An 11228-nucleotide genomic window follows, 5' to 3' on the forward strand; every position below is an offset into this window, starting at 1 on the left:
TTTGAAAGGCAAATTACTTATGTTATGTTGTCTGTGTAACATAATATAATATAATATAATATAATATAATATAATATAATATAATATAATATAATATAATATAACATGTATTCATACGCAGTCTATGGATTTTAACACAATAGTGTAGTCACTTTTGTCCCCGCGCAGCTCCCGTATTGGGGGCTTGTTCGCCGCAATCGCCGTAGGGAGCACGCGCGTGTTGTTTTCTCTCAGTAGCCGGTGCAGTCAGTAACCGCCTCTCTCGTTTACGGTGACAGCCGGTTTCTTCTTCCCTGTCTTCTTTAACTGGCGCGTCTTAAAGAACAGGTATGTTTTCATCTCTAACTTTACATGTTTAATTTTTAATTAAAGTCAGTCGATAGGAGCACGAGCTAACAGTTAGCTTAGCTGCTAGCTAAAATCACAACACCACATTGCCTGAATAAAAAGTCTAAATACTCTGCTTTAGTTCCTGAGACATTTGCAAACTTAATGTTACACCTTTATTGGGCTCCTCCTAAAAGCTTGAGGTAGTTTAAGGGGGGTTTCCCCTTTCCATGTTTTTTGTCTGTTGTATTGTGGTTGTATTTTATGCTGTATTATTATTTATTTGACGTGTGAATAAATGATGTAAATAGTGATGACGATTAATTCTTAAATTGTGTTTCCACTTTGTCAGTGTGAGTTTTTGCATGTAAATAGAGTAAAAGTTACCTATTTTAAGCGAAATCTATAACTGACAGAGCACTTAAAGAGTAAGGGGTGTGAGTACTTTTAATTAACATGCATTATAACAGCACCGTTTTTTGCGATCAAATTTATTTAATCGGTCTCGATGGATCATTTATATCAAGCTCCCATTTACAATGACGTCGAGATAAATACATCACATAAAAAGTACGAGTAAAAGTGCACAACAAGAAGGGTAATAAAATAATCTAACCAAATAAAAGCAAGTAAAAGAATACACAGATACAAATGTCATCTTAAATCTAAAATTAGAGTAGAAAAGATAAAAAATAAGTTAAAAATTATTGGTGATCAGAGATCTGAACTGACCAATGGATGAGTTTCAGAGTGGTTTGTAAGATGTTCCCTGTGTCTGGGCAGAAAAGCTAAAAGCAGACTTACTAAAGACTTGGCAAAACCTAATTTAATTTTAATCAGATGTTTTAATATGATGCATTTTAGTATTTTTATTACACTGTCACTATATTCAATTCTGTTATTATAGTGCGTTGACTATTTTTCTGTCTAACATGCATTTTAAACATGTTGTTACTAGATGCATTTTTTGTATTTATTTTTTTTTTGTATTATTTTGTTTGTATATTTGTTTTTTTATTAAGTTAATTTTATTTTTAGATTTTTATCATATAACACAGACTTTTTTGTTTTTTACTATAAATTCTATACAGATTTTCTTTCACTAGATTTATTTTTATTTGCATCTGTTTATTTTTTTAAAATTCATTTTTATATGTTTATTGTATGACGTGACTTTTATTTTCATATTTCTATTATATTACATCGACTTTTTCACTTTTTACAGTGCATTAAATTTGGAAAATGTTTTTTTTCTTAATAAATTGATGCATGTTATTAACATATTCTATTGTCTATAACGTGTCATTTGCAAAGCTATTTCTTAGTGTGACTGTTCAAGGGTTTAATTAATACCTTTTGCCAACACTGCAGTAAAAATGTTTTTTTTACCAGGATCACTCTCCGACGTGTTTCCACAGAAAAACATGTCTCAGACTGGTTAAACTGGATTTTTATGACTGTAATACAAGCAAGTATCTGAAAGGAAAGCCAGTAACATTACAAAAGTCCCCACTCACCTTCTACAGAAGTATTTTAGCTACTACCATCGGGTTGCCGCAGGATGTTTAGTGAAAACTTAGTGAAAACTTTCACACATGGTTCAGTTTTTCTTAACATGTCAGAGAGCAGAGCTGCTGCATGTCACCACAGGCCAAACTACTAACACCCATTGGTACTCAAGCAGAGAAATACATGCCACTCCTAGATTATTGCCGCATCACTAACATGCTTTTGATTTTTGCAGAAAGATGGCAGGTCAGGCACCTTCTGTTGCCATGGATGCCGTCTTGAAGCCGAGCTGCGAGCTCCCCGAGGACATGCCAAAGATCAGAGGCTACGACTTCAACAAGGGGGTCGATCTCCAGGCGCTGCTGAGGTCCTACATCACCACTGGCTTCCAGGCCAGCAGCCTGGGCCTGGCCATCCAGGAGATTAACGCCATGGTGAGAGGAATGGCTGTATGGAGAAGGTTATCTCACAAAAAAATACATTTCCTCTCTTACCTCTGCTAGCTATGCGGCAGATAATTTTGGTTTTATTTAGTTAGGTTTTAAGATACTTGTCTCTGTGATTTCCTCCTTTTTCTTCCACTTCAATTCAATAAAAGTAAATGGGATTCCATTGGTGGGACTCACAGTGCTAATATTTACAAAATACAACAGCAGTAGGTTGTCTTGCCCCACGGGGAATTTAGGTTTCAAAAATGAGCCTAAAAGGTTTTAAAAAACACATTCACAAAAATACACAACTTAAAAACATGCAAAAAACATCATAAAAAAAAATCATTAATGGAAATTTAATAAAGTACATTAAGTTAAAGAAGTAAAAGTCAAATCAACGTCTAGTTTATTGTTAACTCCCATATGTGCAGGACATAGAAGGGATTGAAAGCCTGTTTCTCCCAGACTGCCAGTGTAAACATGCAAGTGCACAAACAAAACTATGGAACATTTTTAAAAGGTAGAAAAGTACAAAGCAAAAGTAATAATATTACAGTTAAGGAAGCCACACATGAAAACATACACGCACCAACTTCAAGTATAGAGCAGCAACTTTAAGTATTGCATGCAAGAAGTGCCAGTTCCAAACCATGTGATCAGATCCTGTCAAGCCACATCCTGGGCATGCTTGACCTGCGCTGAGGGTAAGGGTGCTTCAGAACATAGACGGTGTTGTGGATCTGCCATGACCTTATAAAAGCTATACTCCTTAATGTGATCATTTTCTTCTCTTCTTTTTTGGCCTTTATTTTGACAGTCAATGCAGTCAGGAAATGGGAGGACAGATAGGGGTATGATTTGCAATTGCAATAAATGCAACGACTTGCAGTTAGTTTGTATTTTGTGGTTCTCATGTTGTGAAAAGGTAGATTTCCATGTCTTTTTTTTAATTATAAAGCAGGTAAAGGTGCCAAATAAATACTGTGGAAGTATCAAAAAGCTCAATCTGCAGAGAATAACATACAAATTGATTTAGACACTGTACCTTTAAATGAGCTGTCAACGCTTTTAGTTAAGTTGCAATATCACAACTTTACGATATAAAGTTAGAAACTGTCACATCAGTGCTGTTACAGTCACTCCCCGGCTGCAGTGGTGGTAAAGAGACACAGAGAATGCAGATGTAGAAGCCCAAGAAACACTGACCAGTCACAGCAGACTGGGCTTTTTTTAAATTTATTTTTTAAAAGTTTCTTTTAGAGGGGACTTAAAGAGATGTGCTAAAAAGCATTTCAGAAAGAGGGTGAATGCAGGTAGATTCAGGCAGTATGAGGAGATATTTGGTTTTTTTTTTAACAGTTGTGCATGTAAATATGTTTTACAAGTATTAACCTGAAAATAGCTAGGTCTGTGGATTATCCAAATTTCCTGAGTTATGGTTGTCTTGAAAGAGTGACAAAACACAAACAAAATTCCATTCACTGCCATTGTTTTGGGGTGGTGACATAAATCTCAGAGATGAGTAACATAAAAGCTTGGCACACACAAAAAAACTGTCAACATGTTTGTCAGGGTTTTTTTTTTTTTTTTTAAATGTCCTCTCACAGTGATGTTGCTCGATATGCATCGTGCTGTATTTTCCTTCTGGTACTCTGCACACATCTGACACCTGTCCACCTGCTGTCTCTGCTTCAGTTTTGCATTATATCCCTCAGACGTTTGCCAGTATGGTTTTGAAGTTGGCATTAAATGTCATTCTAGGTGGTATTAAAAAGGTCTTAAAAAGTCTTAAATGTAACTTTGAGAACCCTTGAGGTACCCTGTTTTTATAAATTCATTAACCTACGATCAGTCTGTCTATGACCATTTGTAATGTTGACCATTGTTGTCCATTGACTCCACACCCACAGATAGAGAAGCGTCTTGAGCCGTTAGAGGAGATTGAAGGAAAACAGAGTGACGTGCCCGATGAACACCGCGTCAAGTCAGGCTGCACCATCTTCCTGGGTTACACCTCCAACCTCATCAGCTCCGGAGTCAGAGAGAGCATCCGCTACCTGGCAGAGCACAAGATGGTACAAATTGATAAACTCGTCATCTTTCCATCACGTGAAACATCTAAAACACTCGACCAACTGGACAGTTTATCAGAATCTCTGTTGTCACTCTGTGTAGGTGGACGTGATTGTAACCACAGCTGGAGGCGTCGAGGAGGATTTCATTAAGTGTCTGGCTCCCACGTACCTGGGAGAATTCAGCCTGCCTGGAAAGGAGCTCCGCCTGAAGGGCATCAACAGGTCGGCAACTACTGAAACAATACACCTGTCACATTCACATCCTCAGAGTTAGGGATGCACGATAATATCAGCACGTCATTGTCATCTGCAGATAAAGACTTTAAAAAGAGATTCAGCATCGGCCCAAGATAAACATTTCTCCCGATTAGATGATACTTAAATTATGGGACTTTAATTAGTTGAAATAGGTCAAATTTGCACTGGTTGTGGCTATTGTCAGGATTATCTCAGCATTATCTAAGACTGATAAAATAGGATGAATTTTACAGTTTTGTTTGAAAATGTTTCGTTAAAATAACTATGGCATTTTTTACACGTAATCTAAGTTTTAGTAGTTTTCTTAGTTTTCCTAGTAAATGTGTACATTTGGAAAAGCATTAATTATATTTTTTGTCTACGTCTGATTGTGGTTTAAAAAGTTCACTAAAGGACACACATTCAGACAGCAAAAGGCCTCGGTGCGGGACTAAAGATAATACAAGACAAGAAAGAGCAAAGTCTGCACTCTAGATTATGCTCCGATCAGTATTTAATATAATCACCACTGAGTCAACATTTTGAGCCACATGCTCTTCATCACACCAGTTTGATGAAGAGCATGTAGCTCAAAAGTTGTTTATTTACATCTGTCCCTGATCATCTCTTCATCTCTCCCTCCTCCTCCTCGTCCGTCCCTGCTGGATGCAGGATAGGGAATCTGTTGGTGCCCAATGACAATTACTGCAAGTTTGAAGACTGGCTGATGCCCATCCTGGACCAGATGTTGTTGGAGCAGAAGACAGAAGTGGGTCTCCTTTTAGCTTATTGTTTGTCTATTGCATTCAGCACAGTTGTATGAAATAACAGTACTTTTATCTTCTCAAATGAAAACGTCCATGTTTCCCACTAAGTTGCGCAATCAGGGATGTTCAATATTTTTTATGATATTGTCTTCATCAGTAAATATTGGATCTTTGTTATTTCAGGGCACCAAGTGGACACCCTCCAAAATGATTCATCGGCTTGGCAAGGAGATCAATAATACTGACTCTGTCTACTATTGGGCGTACAAGGTGAGTCCTGGTTTATATTGATAATAATAATAATAATAATAATAATAATAACAACAACAACAACACCAACAATAATAATAATAATAATGATAATAATAATAATAATATAATAATAATAATAACCATAACAATATAATATAATAATATAATAATATATTTATTTAAATATATCACCTTTCAAAAGAAAGTTACAGAGTGCTTTACAATAAAAGCAAGGGTTGCACCCGACTCAGAGTTATGCCAGTCAAATTGCATTTGGCCATTCAGTACAAATAATGAACTATTCATTTTGTTTTCTATACGAAGTTTTGAAGTTTGAATAGGCTCAGAGGGACGTTCAGTGTGACAGCGGCATTCACGGAATACAATAAACAAGCTAACGGCGCTAATGAAGAATCACAAATGTGCAATATGTTTTGCCAACACTAGATACTAAACAATAGCAGGAGACAGCAGTGTTAAGTTGCACCACAAATTCACCACTTCTAAGCAGAACAGCAGTCTCTCTTCCCCTCCGTGCCAATTATCTCCTCCGTGCCGCAGCTGCTTGAATCAAAGAGTAGCGTGAAAATCAAGAGTGCTCACCCCGCAGCAAAATCTTGAGACCAAAACATCCCCAGAAATACACTGCACAGCGCTGACTAGCAAAAAATCCCCAACAATAATAACAAAAAGACGGCTCGACATGAAGCAATCTTAGTTGACTGAGGGGTTAATTCCAATCTCCAACTTTAAAGGTGCAGCCCTAATAAAAAGAATAACAATACTAAAAAACATGTATAAGATACTAAAGAAGGTAAAATTGTATAAAATGTAATGATAAATACCATCTGTTAAGTTCATTTTAAGAAGACATTTAAAAGAGGTCACTGAGTTCCTCTGCCTGAGTGTCTCAGTAGCACTGAAAATCTATATCGTGTTTACGCATGACTTGCCCCAGGGTTAGCTTGTATACCAGGCATGTCAAACCGGCCCCCCGGGGGGCCGGGGTTGACATGCCTGATGTATACAGTAAAAAGGAAGGGGCCCAGGTTAGACTCCTGGGGGACCCCTGATAACATCATAGTGGAACCAAAAAGACAAGAAGAAAAATAAATAAGGACACAATATGAAATATCTTAAAATTCCACTAATCGGTGAACTAGAAAATCCGTAAGAAACCGTTGATTAAGCTCTAATCTTGCTTCCCAGCCTAGCTAACTCTGCCCTAGTCTTTTTTTTTGTCTAAATATCAGTCATTAAACGTTCGGTATTACATTCTGTTTCAGAATAATATTCCAGTGTTCAGTCCGGCCCTGACGGACGGCTCTCTGGGAGACATGCTCTACTTCCACTCCTTTAAGAACCCTGGCTTGGTTTTGGACATAGTGGAAGGTAAAAATTACATTTCGGCTACAGAACAGGATCATAGGTTTTGTCTGTTGGTTATATCATGAATGTGGACTTTATTACAGATATTCGCAGGATGAACAGCCAGGCTGTGTTTGCCAAGAGGACAGGAATGATCATCCTGGGAGGAGGGCTGGTCAAACATCACATAGCCAATGCTAATCTAATGGTAAATAAACGTTCTAGTATTCATGTGTGGTTTTATACAATTCTGCAAAGACACTGAGTTGGCGATCAGTGGTGAAATGTAACTGTGCATTTACTCGAATACTGTGCAATCTTCGGGTTCTTTGAGTATTTTCAGTTCATGCTCCTTCATACACTTATTCTACTGTCATTCAGAGGGAAATATTGTCGTGTTTAGTCCACCGCAGCTATCTAAAGGGACAGTTCACCCCAAAATACAAACTGCACATTTTTCCTATGACCTTTAGTGCTAGCGAGCAATCGAGATTGTCTTGACGTGAGTTGCTGAGTACTGGAGGTATCAGCTGTGGAGAGGTCTATCTTCTCTCTAATATAATAGAACTAGAGGTCACTTGGCTTGTGGTGCTTACAGCAACAAAAAAAAAAAAAATTAAACTCAGCAGCAATGTCTCAACTATATCACTGCACAGAAGGAAGCCTACATCAGTCAATGCTGTATTAAAATGCTTTAGAGCATTTTTCCATTATAATATTGCTACTCTTATTTAAGTAAAGGATCTGAGTTCTTCCTCTGCTACTGTTGGGCATCAACATTTTATGTGAAATGGTGCAAATATATGAAGTTAAGAAATTTATTATCTGTAGATTCATGCATGTGGAAGGGAATCTTTGATTACAGATGGACATCACTTAGTCAACCATGGTACAGTACAGCCACTGTTACAACAGACAATGCAGAACACCCTTTTTTTCAGCAAATAAAGCCTCCTCAAAACCCAGTTTAACCACAACAGGCGAACTGACACAATGTCTCTCCTCGGTCTCTTCCAGAGGAACGGAGCTGACCATGCAGTGTTTGTCAACACTGGCCAGGAGTTCGATGGCTCTGACTCTGGGGCCAGACCTGATGAGGCCGTATCCTGGGGCAAGATCAGAACCGACGCCAAACCTGTGAAGGTACCAGTATTTAGACCATCAATATGTTTTATTTAAAAAAATTTGTCCAGTCTCAGCAATCATGCAGTGACTCTGAGGCAGCATAATGCCAGTGTGACAGATTTAAAAACTACTCTACTGAAAAAGAAACTTTCACTAGCAAACATAATAAATATGAAATATGGTTTATATGTTTGTAGCTGGCGTATGACAAATGGCATTAACCCCCATGCAGATGTAACCTACAGCTGCCAAACAAATTTAGTTTTCCTTTACTTTTACACTCTCACATAGGCGACAGCCGTGTCAGAGTATTGTGTTTTTGGGTTGTCTATACGTACATCCCATTGTTATGAACACCATATCTCACCTCGAGAGAATTTCCCTCAGTTTTGGCACAAAGGTCCACTTGGACTCAAGGATAAACTATTTAGATCTTGGTGGTTGAAGGTCAAAATCGTTGTGACCTTGCATCCGTCTCATTCTTTTGGACGCAATATCTCAAGAATGTCTCAAGGGAATTTCTTTAAGATCGTCACAAATGTCCACTTGGATTTATTAATGAACTCATTAGATTGTGGTGTTCAAAGGTCAAGATCACTGTGACCTCACAAAACGTGTTTTTGACCATAACTCAAGAATTAATGTGCTAATTATGACAAAATTTCACATGAATGACTAATAGGATATAATGAAGTGATGGCATTTTATATCCAAAATGTCAAAGGTCAACTTCACTGAGACATAATATTCTGCAAAAACACTTTTCTGACCATTATTCAGTGTCATAATTTAGGAACATAAGGGGAGACTTTCAGTCAGATACTGAAATGTTGACTCTAACTGCAACTTGACTGGTTGGCAGAGACATACAACTAATAGTTTGCCTTTAATTTTTAAAAGTGGGTGTTTTTATTTTGCATTGTTTTCCATTTCAAGAAATTTTATCGGTGGAAAATGTGCTTGGGAATGATTTAATAGCACATCAGTATTGGTAACAAGGTGAGAAGGCTGAGCTGGACCCTCGAAGCGGGAAAATAAAAGGGTGTTTCTAACATCTTTGGCCTCAAGGTGGCAGTGTCTGCGCAGTGTTTGATGGAGGGGTGCCGTGTGGCATCAAAGCACCAAAACATGAACATGAGAAGCAGAGACTGGATTCAGTTTAGGGCAGTAAAAGTGTAGCACACCACAAATATAACAAAAGCACAGAAAAGCGGTACACTGCTCTGTTCTTTATTCCCAGGTGTATGCAGACGCTTCTTTAGTCTTCCCTCTGATCGTGGCCGAGACCTTCGCGCTCCACGCCGACAAGCTGACTGCCGACAAGACAGCAGATTAGCGGTTGCTCTCTTAAATGCTCCATTAGAAACAACCAACTATACTCCTCCAGTTCTTCTACTTTGCAGGAATTATTGCATACATAAGTTGGACCTTATAACCATTTCTGTTGAAAACACATAATTAAGGCTTGGCAACTTTAAGAAGCAGAGTCACACACAATGCTGCAATTGAACGCTTTATTAATGGGAGTCGGTGGGGAGGGTTTGAGGCTGTCTTAATGCTTTCCATAACAAAATTTACTTGTTAAAACAAGTACAGTTTTTTTCTCTCTTTTCAGACAGCTGAAATAGTATGGGCAGCGTGCTATTGCATGTACTAATGATACTGTTGAGAGTGCATTTGGGCACTCAGTTTTGTGTGTGAGTGTGTGTGTGTGTGTGTGTGAGAGAGAGAGAGAAAGAGAGAGAATAGATACACACTCATGAGGCATCGTTATTTAAGGTTTTGATTTATTTTAGTGTAGCTGTGGGCAGCATGTCATACCATCACATCACTTGAATTTTATCGTATTGCTACTCAGTTTTTTTTTATTATCCAAACGTTTAAATTACTTACACAGTTACAAGAATAGAGATGTGCCTATACAATAAATAATAAATGTAATAATTTGTGCAGGAGGTCTGTGTAAGAAGGCCACAAGGGGTCCATCATGTGACACTTCGCATGACTGTGTTTGTGGTCTTTGTCGTATAAAAGCACTTTAAATATTGCATTTCAGAGCACACAAGAGGTTACAGCTGATCTATGATAAAATATTTATATTTAGTGTATAAAATAAAGCTTGAAGCTCCTCAGTTTAGGGCTGCAACAATGATTGTCATTATCGATTAATCTGCCCATTATTTTCTCAGTCTTTTTGTCAGTAAAATGTTAGAAACGCTCTAGTTTGTTTTTTTGACCAACAGTTTAAAAATCCCAAACTATTCAGTTTATCATCATGTGACAAAAAAGCAAACAATTATCACATTTAAGAAGCATGAAACCAGCAAGTTTTTTTCTTTTTTTTCTTTAAAGATGACTAAAATGATTATTAAAATTGTTGCCAGTTTATTTTTCTGACAATCAGTTGATCTACTAATCAGTTTAGCTCTACCTCAGTTGCATATGCATGCAGTATGAGAACTGCAGAAAGTGTTGCTGTTTTTACAAATTTTACAATTTTCAGTTTCTGGTGACATTGTGGGAATTGTGTAAGTCAAGGCTGAGCAATAGGAGAAAATGTAGGGTTGACTGTTCACAGAATCTTTAAATTTATTAAAATGTAATGAGATTTTTATCAAAGATAATGTGGATCTGTTTCATGGGACTATTCCCTCCTTTTTTCTTTAAAATGTGGGTTACACGTAATTATTTTTGGAGATTTTGCTCTTCTGGTGCATTTTAGATGGATTAGTTCTTCTTCCAAACAACCTTCTGTAAACTTTGGTTCAGCTTTTCAAACTTTTCTTCTTAATAAACAAATGACAAAACTTAGCACTGTGCACCCTGTTGTCGCAGTCAGAGTTTGTCAAAATGTGCTGGGAAAAAAAACTTGTAAGCATCTTATTCACATGTTCGAGTGGTGGCAAACTTGCTCAGCGACAATCCACTGGTGACGGATGCAGAGCTTAAATAATGTCCGGTGAGAGGAGCGCCTCCAGTCACCATAATGCTGTTTGGGAGATCCTCCCCTCCAATCCCCTGAGGAGCTCATAAGAGCGTTGCAGCTTCTGCCTGTGTGATTAGTGCTTGCTCAGTAGGTGGGACTCTCAGCTCCTTCCCTTCTTCAGCAGAATCAGCTATAATGTAGCAACAATGAT

The 11228-nt window shown here is 37.7% G+C and overlaps 1 protein-coding gene across 1 annotated transcript; it reads left to right on the forward strand.

The window, feature by feature from the left end:
- The first annotated feature begins 198 nt into the window (after nt 1–198).
- On the forward strand, nt 199–10032 carry LOC121956579 (deoxyhypusine synthase-like). Its single transcript, XM_042504862.1, has 10 exons — nt 199–327; nt 2072–2270; nt 4178–4342; nt 4443–4564; nt 5252–5348; nt 5530–5616; nt 6885–6990; nt 7071–7174; nt 7984–8109; nt 9332–10032. Exons 2-10 carry the CDS (start codon nt 2076–2078, stop codon nt 9425–9427), a joined length of 1098 nt encoding a protein of 365 aa, XP_042360796.1. The 5' UTR covers nt 199–327; nt 2072–2075; the 3' UTR covers nt 9428–10032.
- Nucleotides 10033–11228: the final 1196 nt, after the last annotated feature.

This window comes from Plectropomus leopardus, chromosome 17, assembly GCF_008729295.1.
Source record: "Plectropomus leopardus isolate mb chromosome 17, YSFRI_Pleo_2.0, whole genome shotgun sequence".
Taxonomy (NCBI): Eukaryota; Metazoa; Chordata; class Actinopteri; order Perciformes; family Serranidae; genus Plectropomus; species Plectropomus leopardus.